Below are 19,160 nucleotides of genomic sequence, written 5' to 3' on the forward strand. Positions count from 1 at the left end.
AAGATATAAATGTAATAGTAGCCTGACTGTTTGGGGGATAGTCAACCAATTTTGACTGGAATGAGGCCAACTTTGTGGGAGGGACTACATGCCTGGTACTGTACGCCAGGTGAAAATCTCTGACTGGAGCACTCATAGGCCCTAGAGGAGAACCTACTTATAATGGTCTGAATAAGGATGGCTCTCAGAAGCTCACATATTTGAATACTTGGTCACCAGAGAATAGAACAGTTTGAAAGGCTTAGAAGGATTAAAAAGTGTGGCCTTGTTGGAGGAAGTGTGTCACTGGGTGTGGGCTTTAAGGTTTCAAAAGCCCAAGGCAGGCCCAGGTTGCTGGCTGTCTCTCTGTCTCTGTCTCTGTCTCTGTCTCTGTCTCTCTCTCTCTCTCTCTCTGTGTGTGTGTGTGTGTGTGTGTGTGTGTGTGTGTGTGTAGCACTCAGCTATTTCTCCAGCACCATGTCTGCCTGCATGCTGCCATATTCCCTGCCATGATGGTAACAGACTAAACCTCTAAACTATAAGCAAAGTCCCAATTAAATGCTTTATTGGTCATGATGTCTCTTCACGGTTTCTGGGGAAACTGAGGTAATAGGGGTGATCACCTAAGCATTTTATAGAAATATACACAATGTGCATAAGATTTAATGCTCAAAAGAGGTGCAAGATGTCTCTTTATATTCAGCCAACTTATTTGCTGTAGTTATTTGAGTCCACATAGTCAAGGAAGCAAAGAGGGGGCGGATAATTTTGCTTTTGCACAGGAACCTTTGGGTGACAAAGAAAGGACAATGGGGGTCACAAATATTAATTCTTGCGGCAGTCTGAATGTAATTGGCCCCCATAAGCTCATAGGGCGTGGCACTATTAGGAGATGTGTCTTTGTTGGAGTGGGCATGGCCTTGTTGGAGGAAGTATGTCACTGTGGAGGTAAGCCATGCCCAGTGTCTCAGACCACTTGATCTGCAGATCAAGATGTATTAACTCTCAGCTCCTCCTCCAGCACCATGTTTGTCTGCATGCCACCGCATCCTGCTACGATGACAATGGACTAAAAACCTCTGAAACTGAGCCACCCAATTAAATGTTTTCCTTTATAAAAGTTGCTATTGTCATGGTGTCTCTTCGCACCAATAGAAACCCTAAGACAGTTCTAAACCCCACTACTTAATAGAGATATCATTGTCTACTTAGTATAGACATTTATGAAATAAGCAACCTTGATGGAAATACTCTGCCAACCTTCATCCTGTGTGTAACACACTACATCAGCTAAGCCCTGGTAACCGTTACTTCTTCTCTTGGTAAAGGTGCACTCCGCCAAACTGGTCTCTATTCCCCGGCAATGTACATGCAGGCATTTGGTGGTGTTTATACGGAGATTTCCGGGTATATTAAACCTTCTTCGTATGACAAAAGCACCCCTGTGAACAGAATGAGTGAGACCTGAGGGAAGAGCGATTCAACTTTGTGTTTACATCCGTATCAGAGGAAGAGAGGGGCTACAGCAGTTTTCCCCAAAATGATTTACAGATCATTTGCCTTGCCACCTCCCCTTGAGACGTAATTTGGGTCTTGTAGAGATGAACTAAAATAATCAATTTCAACCAACCAATCAGGGTTGAAAACATGGCAAACATTCAGCAAGTATTGTTTTTCAGGTCTTATTAAGGAGGAGTGCTTCCTTTCCATTGGATGTTTCTTACCCCTCAGAGGGTCATTCCTGACTTCTCCTTATCATGTTATTATTATTATTTTCTTCTCCACAAAAGAGAGTGGATTGCCTTGACCTGAGAATTCTGGAAGTTATGCCAGAAAATATCAGCACAGACTTCCCATCTTTTCTTTTCAGGAGTCTTCACACCTCTCTCCTCCCAGTTTTTGGAAGCCTTACCTGGTTGACCTCACTATTGCTTAAGATGTGGGAGGGTCAACTTGTTTGAACTCTTAACAGTTTTGTTTGGCTTTTAGAATTAGCTACCTCTTTGTCTGAGCCTTGATACTATTGAGGTGGTACTCTGGCATCTCTTTGGAGGTGGATTTGGGTTGTCAATTTTAGCATTCTTTTTTGGAAAGCACTCAGCTGGCTGTGTCAGAGAGAAGAAACATTTCTAGAGAGAACTAGTTCATGAAGGTTCTGACCTAATGAATAATTTAATCGCTTGCTGTGTTCATATTATGATAGCCTTATTTTGGGTGGACAAAGGGTGGAGTCTTATTAGAGGAAGTGGGTCAGTAGGGACATATGCTTAGGGGCCATATCTTGTCTCTGGCTCCTTATTTCCTGTCCATCGCCCGTATTCTTTGCTATACATTTCTACCCCCCTGATAATCTGCCTCACTGCAGACCTAGAAACAATGAACCTGGTCACGACAGAGGGAATTCTCTGGAACCGAAAGCCAAAATACATAATTTCTGTTGTTAGTTTTTCTCTTACACATGTTTTTGTCAATGCAATGCAAAAAGTAATTAATATAATGCTATTATTTGACTTCTCAGTTTGTTCAAAATATGTGAAAAGAAGCAGCCTTCTCAGTTACCCAACAGCCCACAGATGATGACTCACAGTGAACTGTTATTCTAGGACATTCAATTGCTTCCTGCTTCTCTTTATAGAGGAAAATAGATTAAAATTAAAAGCAGAGCAAAGATGCATCAGAAATGGAAATAGAAATAAAGTACCCATTGCAATAAACAGATTAACTAGAATGAAAGGTAAAAAGAGAACAGAGAAAGTTTTCATATTTTCTCAGAGTTCATAATGAAGATACAGAGTAGGCATACAAAAAATAAACAAAAGAGCCATTGGGGCAACAATTTGAGAAGTAAATATGAAAAACCTCACATCTAAAATTATAATTATTACAGAAAATATGGTCAATAGCTACCCTGGGGTGTAGTTTTATTGGTTATGTTCTTCCCTAGTTGGATTTCATTTCCAACACTATATTATTAACTGGGTGTGGTGACACAGATTTTGGAAGTCTAAGCAGGAGGGACAAAAGTGGAAGGGTCATCCTTGGTGAGTTTGAGGCCAGCCTGGGCTAAATGAGACCCTGCCTTAAAAACAAAGCAAAGAAGATATATTAGATACCAACAGTCTCCACTGGCTAAAAATCACAGAAATCTGTCCATGAACCGAGGCATATGACAAATGACAGTTACCATGTGGCTAAAGACTAAGTAGAAAAGATAGGTTGCAGGCCACAACTGTGAAAACTCAGAAGTATGCTGAGGCTGTCAAACAATAAAGTCCCAGGCATGAACTTGCAGCATCTGTGGTTTCCTGCTCAAGATCCACATGAGGTCAAGTGAGGATGAAATTCAGAATGGGTGCAGGAGGGACTCACTATTGGCAATTGATAGATAGCTACTGGAGGAGTGGGAGTCATTTTTCTTTGGGGTGTGGCCACTAGTTAAGTTGTTCAAGCTGTAGTGCATGGCCATGCACATATTGGCAGCATTAAAGGGACTCGGGGTTATAAAAAAAATGGGAGAAATAAAAAGAAAAATATATGGCACTGGGGAGAAAGAAATGTTGAGGGAGCAGGTGATACAGGGATAGTATGGATGGATATGGCCAAAATATATTGTACACATGTATGAAATCATCAAAGAATAAGGTAGTTTATTAAATAATACATCTAAAGAAGATAAAGACAGAAAAAAGAAATGGAAAGATTTGAAAAACAGTTAACAGTTGCTTATGGTACTGGATATTTATTTTATAGACCTCTGAATGTAAGTATTTAAAAAATTTTAAAAACCAAATTTCAACAAGTACTTAAAAATAATAACCATAAAGGGACATCCTGTGACACTACAGTTAACGAAGAAATCAATAATAAATAGTTAATTAAAAGCAAACTAACATATTCATTTAGAGAGCACAGAAGAAATTTCAAAAACCGCATCAAAAATTATACTGGAAAATTGGGATATGTTATGAATTACAAATAGAACATTATTTATAGAAACATAAACATAAATGTTATTTATGTTACAAATAACAATAAATAAAATGTCACTTATGGAAACTTAGAGAACAGACGAAGCATTCCCAGAGGGAAATTTTATCTGCAGTACATCTGTCTGTAAAGAAAAAGCAACTGTAGAGCCGGGCATCAGTGGCACACGCCTTTTGTCCCAGCACTCGGAAGGCAGAGGCAGGTGGGTCTCTCTGGGTTTGAGGCCAGCCTGGTCTATAGAGTTAGTTCCAGGACAGGCTACAAAGCAATGCAGAGAAACCCTGTCTGGAAAAAGAAAAAAAAGAATGAAGCAAGCAAGCAAGCAAGCAAGCAGCTCTAAATTGTTAAGCATTCAATCCAAGTGGCTAGAAAACAAATCAGAAGGGTGGGCTGGGGCTGTACTGACTCATGCGCATGGGCTCTGGGCTCAATCCCTGGCACTGTCCCCTTCAATAAAAAATATAATAATAAAAGAGGAAACTTAAATAGGGACATGATTTAAGGATAAGCAAAGAGTAAGGATAAAGAAATAAGTGCATTTATAAGTACAAAAATAATGTCAAATACATTTCTGCAAGGCCAACAGAGGAGAAAAAAAGGCTGTAAATAAACAATATGAGATCTGCAAAGATGGACGTCACTCTAGATGCATAAAAATGGACAGTAGGAAGTGTATTTGAGGGTGTAAAAGTCCCCACAGGATTCTGTTCAGAAGCATGGACTGACAGGTGCTCTCCGCTCACAGGGCAAACTCGGACACAGTCCGTCCACGACACGGTGCTGTCAGGTGGGGTGTTAACATTCTTGGGTTATATATAAGGACATGACAGCATAGGAAGCTTAACCAGCCAAAACAAAAACAGCTGCAACAATGAAATTAATTGTGTCCAAATCCTATGAGACGAGCACTCACTGTGGAAATCCAAGGTCAACACAGGCCACATTGGCTTCCGTCATGCTCCAGCTTTTTTTACATATGAACATTTCCTCATCTTGGTCCACAAGTTTGACTTGAACAATTCCCTCTGCTTTTGTATTTCCATATCTTAAGGAAATATTAAATTTCCCTAAAATAAAAAAAGCAAAAGGATGAACTGACAATATTTCAGTATTTATTTTCTCCCCCTTTTAACTTGTCTTTATTAAAACACCTAATTTGCACCATAATGAGTTTTACACACGATAAGCCAATATTTTGTGAGTCCTAACCCTGTCAGTGGCCGTGCTGTTCATTGGCAAAGCCACCATATTCTCATCCCAACCCTTAAAGATAAAGTTAAATTCACCTTCAATTGAAGACATGACGCTGCGGATTTGAACTTGCTTTATAAACTGAGGTGGTTTGAATGAGCATGGCCCCCAGAGGCTCACACATACGAACGGTGCATCCCTGGTTGGTGGAACTCTTTGGGAAATTGGTGCTTTCCAAATGAATGTGTTAGTTTGCTTTTAATTAACCATCTATCATTGACTTCCTACTCAACTGCACTGCCATAGGCTGTCCCTCTGTGGCCTGTTGCTTCATGTGACTTCACAGCAGCTATTTTTCCGAACACACAGCACACTCGGGTTTTCACTGAGCATCCGCCATGCCGTGCAGTGTGGGGGAACACTACGAGGAAAACCTTGCCTCAGATCTGAGGCTACTGGAATGTTTCTTACTGTACACACAAAGATTTTTTTCTCCTATAGACACATAATGACAGAAAACAAAGACTCATAGTATTTTTCCTACCATCATTTCTCAACACATGCACCTCAGATTAGTGAGTATCTTTGGATTGGATTGGATTGGATCAGAATGTTTGATTTTTAAAACTGCGGTTTGAATATTAACTTGAGATCAGTACAGACTTTCCAACAATTTCTGAAATGGTCTTAAACATACATCTGCCACTTACTACCATGTCTATATGTGAAGCAAGATTCTCAGCACTGAGGGACTCCCAAATCAATTTATTGATCAACTCTGAAAAACACTGAAGATTGTGCCCTACGATGTCAAATATCCAGGCAAGATTAACTCATGTAAAATTAGGTTCATCCATCTCATTAGAATGCAAATCTGCTTTCATGTTTAATAAATGGTAAAACCATATACACTTACAATCATTGACTAATGTTTGATTTGTACACCTATTTCATACATTCATATCCTCAGAATCACTTAAAGTTTTCCTGAGTGAAAAGGGGATCATGAATGGAAAAAAGTTTAAGAAGCCCTGGTCTAGCTTGGCGGTGATGGCGCATGCCTTTGATCCTGGCACTTGGAAGACAGAGGCAGGTGGATCTCTGTGAGTTCGAGGCCAGTCTGGTCTACAAAGCTACACAGAGAAACCCTGTGTTGGGGGTTGGGAGGGAAGCCCTGGTCTAAAGAATTTTAAGTTGCCATTAGAATATTTCCCAGTGAAAGCACTTTGTAACAGAAAGGATGGCATATCACTGCCCTCTCAGAGTAACTTGGTTACACACATCTTTCCTACCTTCGGCTGTGCATGTTCCATTATTTGAAAACTTTGTCTGTGGTTGCAGACATTCAAAGCTCTTCTGGTGACAGTAAGTGGGGTATTTCCTTCCGTTAGTGGTGCACACTGGGGTGCCATTCTTTGGACACTGGTAAGGGAGTTTGCAGACACAGCTTCCATCCACGCATTTCTGCCATGGCTGGCAGAAGACTTTGTTACAGGAGCGGTGCGTGTATTGGTTCAGTAAACACTTCTGGTCCACCAGATCCTGTGGAGGTGGATCCGATACTGAGACGCACTGTGAACAGGGAATAACAAATGGCAGGTTATCTATGGTCTCAGAATGTGAGGAAGTGAAGGAAGCAAAGGACAGCCCCAGCCTGCAGTGTAGATGAGACCATGGGCTGATGGTTTTATGAATCAGGCAAACCTGACTCCCAGCCCCAGTTTTGGGTACTTTGGGCAAGTTATCCTCATGAAAAGTAAAAGTTCTCATCTGTAGCGTGAAGGTAATATCTCCTCCTTTTAGCAGTTTCATTTGAAGGCTTAGAAGCAATATCAGTAATGGTTCCAGTAGTCAGTTCCAGGAATACAACTGATTGGGCTACTAGAAGGCCGGCATAAAAGTGGGCCTTGGAAGAGATCAAGGAATTTCAGGGAGCAACAAACCTGGTACTGAATACAGTCTCCTAGGATGATGTGAAGCTTGGCATTTATTAGTTGTTATTAAATGCAAAACCATTTAATGAACTACATGTAAATCACACTAAATGGAGTGTGACAGTCTTTGTCTTTTAAGGGCCTGGTTATTTGATGATAACAAGATAAGGACACGCAGATTAGCATGAAGGAAGGCAGAGGGTGGATGGAATAATTGAGCTTCAAAGTCTACATAATGGTTTGGGAGAACAGGGTGGAAACATGTCTGATGGGAGATGTCATTCTGTAAATATGTTTCTCATACTGGTTAATGAACAAAGTACTGTTGGCCAATAGGAAAGGAGCACGTGGAAGTACTTATATTTAACAGAAATGGGTTAATACTTAAGACAGAGCTGGCCAATAAGAAACTAGTACCCGGCCAACAGCATAATATCAAATACAGAGTCTCTGTGCGTTATTTGGGGCTGGAGCGGCGGCGGGACCAGAGCAGCGGCGGGAGGAAAAACCTTACTCCTTACAGAGGGTTGTCTCTTGGAAGAAGTTGCTTCACAACAGTTTGTCAGCTACAAGAGAGTTTCCATCTCCTTTCATTTCTGCTGCTTCTCTGCCTTTTCCCCCCTCTCTTCTTCATCCTATTTTTTTCTTCTTCTTAACTTTATTTTAAATGATTGATTTTTTTTTAAAAAAAAATTTATGTTTGATGTTGCTTTGCCTGCATGCCCGTCTGTGTGAGGGGGTCAGATCCCCTGGAAATGGAGTTACAGACAGTTGTGAGCTGTCATGTGGGTGCTGGGATTTGAACCCCAGTCCTCTGGAAGAGAAGTCAATGCTCTTAACCACTGCTATCTCTCCAGCCCTCTTCATCCTGTTCTTAATATTTATAATGATATAGCAATTTTTGTGGACTTTGTCTTTTTTTTTTTTTTTCAAAGCATGAAACCCTTTTAAATCATCATTAGAAAACAAACAAGATCCAAAGCAAAGTCCTCTTGGCTGTATCATACAGAGACACAGGCTTATCTCAGGTTTCTTTATCACTTTTTTCTTTGTTTATAGACTAAAAATCAAAGGCAAACAAAAGGCAAAGTGACAAAGTGATAATCAGCCCTGAACAAATCGAGACAAAGGCCACCACTCATCTCTCAACTTTCTGTTTTCTTTTGAAATGGAATTTCATTGTGTGACCCAGGCTGGCCTTGAACTCCTGACCCACTGCCTTAGCTTCTCAAGTATCTGGCTTGCAAGTGCTCACTTTGTCCTTTGTGGAGACACTGCCAGTAAGTTCCCTTCTACTGCTGGCTAGCTATGTGAGCTTTGGTAAGTTCTCATCCAGTTTTTGCGTAATAAAAATAATTTTCTTGGTTGCAAAGGATCAAATGAGGGAAGACAGGAGATAGCTAATTGGTGATTAAATGGGTAGATGGGTGGGCAGGGAGGTCCTGGGTCAGACTAACCCGGCCATTTCCAATTTAGATCCTTCCTGGCTAACTCCCCAGCCTCAAAGGAACTCCTGCTAAGGCTGGGTAACCTGTGAGCATAGGCAAGGCAGGCTTTCTTCTTGAGAATTTCAAAGGTCCCTACTCCCAATCTCGCAACACAGCTTTGCCTAGTTTTGGATCAGTTTATGATCCAAAGCCCTTGGAGACAGTCTCACTCGACAAGGACCAATGGGCTTCAGGACAGACAGCACAGAATACTGTCGGAACCACGCAGCATGCACGCTGCATCCTTTCTCATAATATTGATGCTTCTCTTGGAGGTTTTTAGTGTCACTTTGTCAGCCACGCATGGGGCAGATGCCATCATTCCTGGAAAGCCGTTTTTTTTTTTTTTTTTTTTCCAAATATTTTCCCCTAAAATTTTTTGGAATCCGATGTTTCTCAGGTTTGTTGTCTGGGGATGACAGTTGTCACTCCAGCCCCTGGGAGCTGTTCTGAGTCAGTGCCGACAGGATTGGAGACAGATCACCCCTATTTCTGTAAATGTGGGTTGTTCAGTTTTGAATGATATTGTTGTTCTTGAGAATGTGTGCCTATGTCAATCAGCTTTTAGCTTTGTAATGACAGGGTGTACCTGGCTTGACATTTGGTCAAGCTAGCAAAATGATAAGCGTTGTTTTTGGTTTAAGAGATGTTTTGATGTGAAAGTTGGGGAAAAATATATTTGACATATTTCTTTTTGTTGGAGGGTGGGAAAAACGTGTTTACTTTTGAAGTATAAGTAAAGATGTTTGAGATATTTGGGCTGGCCACTGACGTGAAACTCACCTAGTTGTTGGACATTACTTCATTTCTTTGTGCCAACACCCCTTCCTCATCTCAGGACTTGAACCAGGACTTCGAAGGGACTGTGGCACCCTGCTGTCATTTTAAGTGATCCAACAAGCTAAATGCATTGTGCCAGGTCCAAGAAGGAGAGATGCTCTGCACCACACCCTATTTTTAAAAAACAACTCCTGGGAAGGGGGCAGATGTTGCTCCCTCTCTGAAACCCCCATCCCTTATGTAAGGGGCTCTGGCTTTGTTAGCTGTGTATGTTCTTGTGTTATCCTTGCTGAAATAAGTCTTGGTGGGCTGCAAATTTCTGGACCTCTAATTCTTTGCTCGATAGAGAAACAGATCACAGAGGAGCTAACAGGCAAGAAAATGACAAACATACAGGAGACGGCACAAATAAACATTTCTGGTCTTGTGCAAATAGTGACACGATGACAATTGTGATATGGAGCATATAGCCTTAGTTTTCATATCATTCCTTAGCAGTCCCTCTCCCTGGGGAAAGGGTAGTTTCCTACCCTTGGACTCTGGGCCTGGCCATGTGACTTAGGCTAACCAATGGGAAGTTGACCACCAATACGAGAGGCAGGCTCCTCCTTGATGAGCCCATCATAGATCAGTTGGTCCCTGTTCAGTCTACAGATTTGTGTACCAAATAAAATGTATACCAATGGTATTTTGAGGTGCCTTAATAATTACAGCATTATACAACTGACGCAACGATCTCCTTGGAAAGCACTAAGGAAAATAAGGAAGGGTCAAGTGAGAAGCAGCGTGAAGCTTTCTCTCTTCCTGAAGGAGCAAGTGACTTGGATCCCAGGAGTGAGCATCCATACCAGGGTCATCCCCAATGGAAGAATGTTATGGCCACTACAACTTAACCCCCTCACTGTGGTCTTTAATTGTAAGTTCTCTCACTGGTGTGATTGGTCCATTCAGCTCGCCTCATCCTTAGGGGAGAGCCCTGCGTCTGATAGGAAGTCATGTTCCAAATACCCCACAACTTCTTACCCAGCTGTTGTTCTGATTAGATTCAAAAGTAGAATGTCTCTTCATTAGTACTAAATAACAACATACTTCAGGTTACATAGAAAATCAACACAGTCTTTATTGTTGAGGTTGGAATTTTTTCTTATTATTTTTTAAGGTGGATATTCCTCCCTCCTCGGAATCAGAATGCAACTGGAACTTGTGGGAAATGGCTGCACAGTATGGGCAAGAAGAGGGCATCCCGCATACTCATCTCTAGTTGCTCCAAAGAGATTGGAAATAGTGTTTTGAAATCAGCTCTATTATTTTGCATAGGAATAAAAATAATCATTGGCTCAGTTCTTGTGGTTTCCCATAGGTCAGTAGTGCATATATGAGTCACTGTTTACTCTCCATTGCCTTTGACCATTGTAATTTGCATTTAATGGCGCCATAGCCAGACTCTGAAAAGCAATTTAATTAGTTCCCATGTCTCACTACTGGAAATAATACTGCAATAACTTTCCTTATTAGTGCACATATGCTACTTACATCCGCCAGACACTTACCTGGGAGTGAAATGACTCAATCCAAAGAATAAACAACTTTAATACTGGAAGGCATTACCCAATTTTTCTCAAGAAATGCCTGATGCCTGAACTCCTATTCCCATGCCTCTACTCTGCCATCATGGACTTCTTTCCCTTGGGAACTGTAAGCCCAAGTAAGTCCCTCCTTTTATAGATTGCCTTGGTCCTGGTGTTTTTGTTTTTTATGGAGACAGGATCTCACTATATAGTCTGGCTATCCTGGGTTGGGGGATATTCCATCACACTGTGAACCACGAGTTTGCATTTGTGGTAATTAAATGAATTAACCTTGGGTCAGGAAGCTGAGTTAGCAACTCGTTGACAGAAAGTAATCATAGAGCATCAGAGGGCATCTGGAAGAGAGAGTGAGAGATGCATTAGAAGTAGGGGGGAGGGAGTTTGGGTGGCTTTTGTTTTAACGGGGAAGGTTGAGTTTTTTGAGAAACACCAGAAAGGAGAGGATGTTAGCTAGTCATTACTCAACTTCTGTGAACTAACAGGTTTTCACCCCAGCCTTTGAATCTCGAGTCTTATTTAAAAACAGAACAGAAGAGACTTAGTTGAAGCTTCCTTTAGTGGCAGCAACAGAACTGGTTCCTGTAGGAATAGAATTCCTACTAGGCTGCAGTCTGAATAGTAAGGTCACTCTCAGAGAAGCAGGCTGGTGATTGTGGGGTCTCAATTGCTGGCTTAAATAGCAGTAGATTAAAGCATCTCCACTGTGGTAACGAAAAAACAACAGTCCTGGAACTCACTATGGAGATGAAGCTGGCCTTGAACTCACAGAGTTCTACTTGCGTCTGCCCTCCAAGTGCTGGGATTAAAGGTGTACAACACATCACCTGATGGTTATGGTATTTTATTACAGCACCATAAAAGTACCTAATACAGGTACCAAGGAAAAGCAGATTAAACAATTAGAGCTAAATAAGAACATAGTGTGGACCCTATGGGATTCTTACAGTTTTTGAAGCAAATAGATCATACAGAGATGCAGAAACACAGAAATTGCATAGCTGACTTTCATTGGTTTCTGTTATTGTGATAAAACAGATCCAAAACAACTTTGACTTACAGATTGCAGTCTGTCACTGAGGGAAACCAAGTCAGGAACTCAAAGCAGGAACCTAGAAGGCTGACTCAGAGACCATGCGGAACACTTCTTACTGGCTTGCTCACCTCCCACAATCCTCTGAGCCCTTCCCCATCAATCAACAGTCAGGACTATGCTCCACAGACATGTCCATAGGCCAGTTTGTTGGAGGACATTCTTCAATCGAGGGTTCCACTTCCCAGAGTCAAGTTGGCAACCAAGGTGAACTATCATGAATTTGCCAGAGTACTCCCCCAAAGATAAAATAAGTAACAAGGCGTAGATGAAGCCCTAGGGATGCCAGCCTCTCAACTGGTCAAAATCGCCTGTGACATTTTTCAGTAGCAAGGACCAGATCTAAGGAGAGGAGCATCAAAAGATGAAATTAGAAGGTACATAGATTCAAGGACCACTCTGTGACTTGAGACAAGGACTAACTAGAGCTAAGATAGGAAGCCCTTGTCTAATCCCCACACTGGGTGGGGCACCCTACTGTGGAACCCATCCAGTGCACACTTAGCAAGCTCGAGGTCTATTAAAGAATAAGAAAAGGGAATGTCGTGCCTACACAGAACTCTCCAAAAACTATTTTATTGTATTTTATTTTTTAATCATGTATATGTACATGAATGCAGGTGCCTGTAGAGGACAGAAGAGGGCATCTGAGCCTCTAGAGCTGGAGTTACAAACAGGTGATCCAGCATAAATCCCTCTCATCCCATAGTCTCTTCCTGACTCTGAGCTTTCCGGTGATTTGTCCTCTCATCTTGTCCTCTCATCGAAGTCACTTACCAAATGGCTTCTTTCTTTCTTTCTCCCCTCTCCCCCCATTTTGCCAATTAGGAGTATAGAGATACTTTATAACCATTTTCTTTAAAATACAATGGAAATGATACATATTTAGGAGAAAAATATGCTACAAAATTTGATCTTTCTTGGATGTGATAGTGGTGAAATCTTTATGAAAGGCTGGGCCACAACTCCCCTTCTGCCAGAAGATCATCAGATGAGCAATATAATCTTGCAGTATATCCTAGATATTGTGTTTTGACACCTTGATAAGTATATAAAATGTCCAGTACTCAGAACGGCATTCAACACACTGTATAAGATAATTAGTGCTCATAAAATGGGCTCTTATTAGGTGATATTGTCCAACTTGAGGATAGTGTGCTCTGCGCATGATTAAATTAGGCTACACTATGAAGTTCAGTCACATTCAATACATTTCCCACTTAACAATACTGTCAAATATATGATGCGTTCATCAGAATGTGATAGCCGATGTTTCAAATAAAGAATATCTTTATGGTCTTGTAATAGTTCCCTGTTTTGTATTTTCAAATGTAATTTAAGTCTTGCTTATTACTTTCCCTTTGCCTTATTGAATCATCTTTCTACAATTTCCTTAAAAGGATACCAAAAGAAGAATCAGTCTTACTTTCCTATCACAGTACCTTACATGCAGAAGCATAGTGAATGTTTTTGATTTAATACAATAGCTTATAGCAGTGAATCAACGAAGCTCTTATTTGGCTCAATGTTAATGAGCATGTTCAAGCATGTGAAAACTATTTCCTTAATTAACTCCTCTTATCAAGATACTGCTACTGCATATTTGCATTCTTAAAAAACCAAAAGTAGCTGGGCAGTGGTGGCTCACACCTTTAATCCCAGCATTTGGGAGGCAAAGGCAGGCGGATCTCTGTGAGTTCAAGCCGGCCTGGTCTGCAAAGTGAGTTCCAGGACAGGCTCCAAAGTAATACAGAGAAACCCTGTCTCGAAAAACAAAACAAACAAACAAACAAAAAATCCAACCAATCAAACAAAAACCCTAATATTTAAGTCTAAGTCACACCCTTTAAGGATTTTCCTGGATTTTCATTATCTTTAAATAGCTTCTTAAAAGAATTTCTGTAGCGATTGCATCACTCACCTTGGAAGAACTCAAGTTGAGGTAGAAAAGTAACAGGAGATGAGTGATTTTCATGCTGGAGGTGTGCAGAGCTGTCTCCACGGAAGCCTTTTGTCCATTCAAGATATTCCCCTGAAATTTAATTTTTAACCTCTGAAAAAATATTTAAAAAGGAAAAGCCTCCCACAGAGCTTTGTACTTTTGAACTCTTGGAGGATTTGACTAACATCCAGAGTTTTACCGTAACCGAAGGGGGGGTGGGGTGGGAGGGATGTGGGGAACCCAGCCTTCTCAGTAAAGATCTGAGGCAGGCGACCAATAGGAAGTGCTTGGACCAGGCAAGCCTGATTGCTCCATCTTGGCCCTGACAATGCCCTAATTCCGTTTTCCAGTGAACACAGAAAGTACCATGGAAGCGATCTTTTTTCTTTTATGTCATTTGGTAAATAAAATTACACTCTTTGCTTTAAGATTGCATAGGAGAGATCTGTGGCAACTGAAATGAGGCAGATCCGCGATCCTTAGAGGCAGATATACGACAGTCGGCTGTGAGATTCCCATCAGGCTTCAGTCTGGAAGAGAGCAAGGGAGAGCAATGGAACTTCTGTGTGGGTTCAGCAAAGCCTTGGCCTGCCTATGGGGTGCTCTGGAGAACTGTGTTTGGCCGGTTCCCTGCCTCAGAGAAAAAGACTGGACCACTGCATCCCACTTGTTCAGTCACAGGTGCTGCTCAGGGACGCCAGGCCCTTTGGTGAAGCAGTTCTCTTTAGCGGATGCAAACTCTGAAGGTTCTGCCAAGTTCTTGTTGTCCTGTGTTTTCTGGCACTCTTCACAGACAGCTGGCCAAGTCCTTCCCTGAAGGACATGTCTGGGGACTCACCCGTGTCTTCTGGTCCTTTCGATACCCTTTGAACTCCTTCCATGTTATCCTCTAAGAGCAGTTTTTGCAAAATTCCCACAGGCCTCTTCCTCCTGAGAGAAACCTCACAGGAGGGAGTCATTGGGGAAACACCGCTGACTCAGACATCGCAGTTGGTGTTGAGGCCACCGCTGATGCTTCTCCGATGTCTCTTCATCGATTTCCTACCCTTTTCCCTCTGATCTCGACCGCTGTGGTTTCAGCCGTTCACCTGATGGCACAAGCCACAGCCTCTTCACGCGTGGGCTGAAGTTCTGGCTTCCATTCTCAGCTCAAAGTTGCTGTTTCTATTCCTTTACTCCCAAAACAGGCACTCCGGCAGTCATGTGACACATAATCCTTCCACCCCCTTCACCCCCGCTGCGATAACAGGAGCTCTGCTTTCCTCTGAGTTATTAAGGCCAATTACGCCATCAAGACCAAGGCTGCCTTTCTTTCTTCCTGGTCTCTAGACACAAAGAGCCCAGTGTGCACCAGGAAACAGCCTTAGTTTTCATTCGTTTAACGGGATTTTGTTGATACTATTTTGAGGCAGCCTGTCAGTCTCCCAGTGTAGCCTTGGCTGGCCTGGCCCTTACTATGCAGAGCAGGATGGCCTCAAACTTACAGGGATCCTCTTTGCTCTGTGCCCTGACTGCTAGGATTAAAGGTTTATGCTACCATTTCTGGATCCTGACTGTACCCCTGGTGGAAGAGTGGTACTTTGAGATTGGAGACCTCTATCAAACTCCACAGAGTAGACAGTTGTAAGAACAGGAAGTATTGGACACCCAGATGACCACTGGGTGATGGTAAGTGTGGTCATTTCTGCCCACATCCCTTGGATGTCTCCAGACCCGTGTATCCTTCCTATCACAGACACAATGTTAACAAGATGCTGTGGTTAAATGCACATATTGATTCCTAGATGATAGTACCAGTCCTCTCCGCATTCCTTTAACCCTGGTTCTGCACTCAGCACACCCTCCAATGCTATACTGTTGTGGGTGTGGTATGTAATATGATTAGTGGAATGCATGGCAGCATAGGCCACCTTGTGTAGCTCTTTTGCTACCAGGCAGATTGTTGTGTGGGCTCTCTTGCTGGACGATGTGAATACTCACAGAACCTTTGGCTCATAGTACTAACTAGGCCCGCAGGCGCAAAAGGCATACCCATGTCTCAAATACACATGCGACTCTTGTTTCTAGGACTGAAGGGATCCAGATGTAGTCAGTCAGTTGCTGCCTTGATGCTTGGTCTCCTTGATGAAGTGTGCCATCTTGTGGGCAAGGTGTTAGGCTTGTGGCTACTGGATTGAGCATTTGTTGATGGCAATGGCTAAATAAATAGTGGCTAAATACCTCATGGTTAACTGCCTTCTCTGCTTCCAAGGCTGCATCTATCTTGTGCTCAGTATGCCAGCATTAGGCTGACTGATAGCTGGGTATAGGTAATATCACACTCTCCTAACAACATTAGCGTCTTTTCTCTTGGAATGCTTCTTGTAGATGCTGCCAGAACCTGAAAACATTATCCCATTGGCCTATGTGCCCCCCACATGCTTCTACTCCAGATTTCTTTCATTATTGATCTTTAAGTATGTTGTAGTCCAGGGAAGAAAGATGGCTAGGCAAGCAGTGTAAATATATGTAAAATAGTCGAAGTCTCTCTCCAGACCCGAGATTGACCAGGCACAGCATTTGAGGCTCTGTCTACTGGGATGGCTTTTATTCTAAGGTAGAATCTCACAGTTCTGGGACCCCAGAGCCCACAGTCCTCATGCCTCCATCTCTGAAGTGCTGGGATCAGCGGTGACACCTCTGAGCATGGCCTGACCACTATCTTTCAGAGCTACTCCTACGGTTGGATGTAATGAGATGCTCTTTGGTTTCGATCCATACCTACACACCCCATGAGTCCATCTACAGTCAAATGCTCTACTCCTGGCTTTACCTCCATCCCATCTGTAAACAATCCCTCTCCTTCAGCTGTTCAGAACACATTCGAACAGTCATAGACAGAGCATTGGGTCAACTGTTTGGATGTATCACAAGCGAACCTTGCTTGTGACCTTTGGCTCTGTTTGTGGAGGCTTGCTTGAACTAATGTTTCAGTTCCCTGGTTGAATTAGATTTGTATGTAAACCCCCAAGCTTCATGACACGCAGTTCTAGACACAAGATAACATGGTATCCTTGGCTTAGTCCACATTTATTGGAGCCAGAAGAGTTCAAGTTGCTTCTCAAAATGGCCATAGTTCTCTGTTTTTGGTGAACTGGGCCTGTCCTATCACCTCAATTTTGTATTACTTTTCTCTCACAAGTCTTCCTCAAATACAACACACTGGTTTTTCTCCATTGCTGACACCTTCACGATACCTTGGGATTTGCTTCCAATCAAGAGTCTAAAGAGTCCCAGAAACCCTTTGAGGCTTATGCTTCTTTGGGGGGGTTGTTGTGAAATATCTTGTCTTTCACCGTAGAGAGGACATTATGACTTTACTTCCATTGCCCTGGCTTCTCCTGTCCTTGGGAGCACACATATCTTATCAAATCTTCTGCAACCATCACTTGTTTGTCTGTTTTGATCATGTCAGTGCTGCTGAAAAAAAATTTCAGGTTACTTTTTATTACTATGCTTTAAAATATTGCTAAACTAGAATCAAGGTTCCCATTTGTAAAAGAAATTCCACTGAGCAAGTGGTACCCATGGTGCCTGCCAAGGTTAGGCTCCCGGGTGGTTTCCACTCCTGCATCAGAAAGATGGACTCACAACACATTGCCCCTCATTACCCCTCTTTCCCCTGCAGGGAAATGTTGATGTCAAGAACTTTTGGTAGTGAAATGTGGTGTTCCAAGAATGTCAGTTAGAACTATAGCACGAGGCTGCCTTGTCACTGTGACCAAATACCTGGCAAAAAGCACTTAAGGGTTGGAAGACTGATTATAGACCATGGTTTCAGAGTACTAGTCTATTAATGTGGGGAGTGCATGGCAGAGCATGGCACAGCACAGAAGTCTACCTTATGGTCACCAGGAAGCAAAGGAAGAGGAAGGGACTGAGCAACCCCCTTCCTCTTCAGGCCTCACCCCTCAGAGCTGTGCTATCAGTCGTGTTCAAGCATTCAATACACGGGCCTGTATGGAATAGTTCAAAATGAAAACACAGTATTTATCAAAAATAAAATCTAGTCAAAACCCATATAAATCTTTTGCTACTTGCACAAATCTTACAGCTGACTTCTGAGAGGCCACTAAACATCCGTGTAACTTATTACTCTGTAAGATAAATGTTAGGTTTGATTCTTAGAAGCATTTCTGAGTTGAAAAGTGAAGTGTGGGAACACTTCTCAGAAAACAGCCGGCCAGAGGTTCCCATGTGACTTGCCGATGCAAGATGGCTGCAGACAGTTTTCACCACGTGAACCAGCTCAGCAAGTATCTCCAAACCTCTGGGAAAATCTCTGGATTCTTTGAATCTTCGAAAAAAGTCATATTACAAAGGAATTTAAAAACACTTTAACCCTGCTTAGATTTGAAAGCAAGGAGGTCTCATGGCTTATTAAAATCCACGTGGGGGGAATCGTAGCATACACAGACCAGCATTTTCCTTTTCCTTTGATAGGACGTCCATGTGACTGGATGAGAGCCCCTTTCCCAACACTTCCTCAGCCTCAGCACCTGACTTTGAGAGACCAGAAGCACTGGGAAAGCTTGTGACTCAGCAGGTGATGTGCTGTCCTGACTTGTTTGACTCATTCTGCCCTTCGTAGGAGTGGAATAGACATGTTACTGTGCTTTTCAAAGTCTTCCTTGTGCAAGCAAGCCTTTCCTCCTGTCATTTCTGGCCAAGCATGAGATGCAAAGGGGGATCCCAGGTCATTTCAACAGAAAGTGAAATCTGTGTGCCAGTTTCACATCCAACCAGAGGCTGAGCACATACACAGCAAATAATGTGCGGTAAATTTCTTTTTTCTTTTTGTTTTAGACTATTACTTTTATGTGTATATTTTGACATGTAAGAAGAAATTACCATTCCTTAAGATGAAATTGCAATCTTTGCTCAATTAAAAGGAATTTTTTCCTCTCCTACTTGTTGTATTAGTTATGGTTAATGAACATTCTTAAAGCCTACCTAGAGTAGATAACAAGTTGAACAAAAATAAAGTTTCAAATTCTCTCTCCTTTGTGTGTATTTCTCCCCCACCCCCGTGTGTGTGTGTGTGTGTGTGTGTGTGTGTGTGTGTGCGCGCGCGCGCGCTCTGCTCACGTGCATTCATATGGGTATACGCACCCACGGATGTGTATGTCGAGGCCACAGATG

General features: G+C 42.2%; 1 protein-coding gene across 2 annotated transcripts in view; it reads right to left on the reverse strand.

Moving 5' to 3' along the window:
* Window positions 1-14,027, reverse strand: part of Cfi (complement factor I) — a 31,892-nt gene extending 17,865 nt beyond the window's left edge. Inside the window, exons 1-4 of one of the 2 annotated variants that reach the window (XM_051185516.1) lie at window positions 13,959-14,027; window positions 6,450-6,729; window positions 4,880-5,033; window positions 1,240-1,421 (exon numbers count right to left, since the gene is read on the reverse strand). In XM_051185516.1, coding sequence (XP_051041473.1) covers window positions 1,240-1,421; window positions 4,880-5,033; window positions 6,450-6,729; window positions 13,959-14,012 — 670 coding nt within the window. In that variant the 5' untranslated portion in view covers window positions 14,013-14,027. The remainder of the gene's footprint in view (window positions 1-1,239; window positions 1,422-4,879; window positions 5,034-6,449; window positions 6,730-13,958) is intronic. The other variant, XM_051185514.1, reaches the window with a different exon arrangement.
* Between the last annotated feature and the right edge of the window lie 5,133 nt (window positions 14,028-19,160).

This window comes from Phodopus roborovskii, unplaced genomic scaffold (genome assembly GCF_943737965.1).
Source record: "Phodopus roborovskii unplaced genomic scaffold, PHOROB, whole genome shotgun sequence".
Lineage (NCBI taxonomy): Eukaryota > Metazoa > Chordata > Mammalia > Rodentia > Cricetidae > Phodopus > Phodopus roborovskii.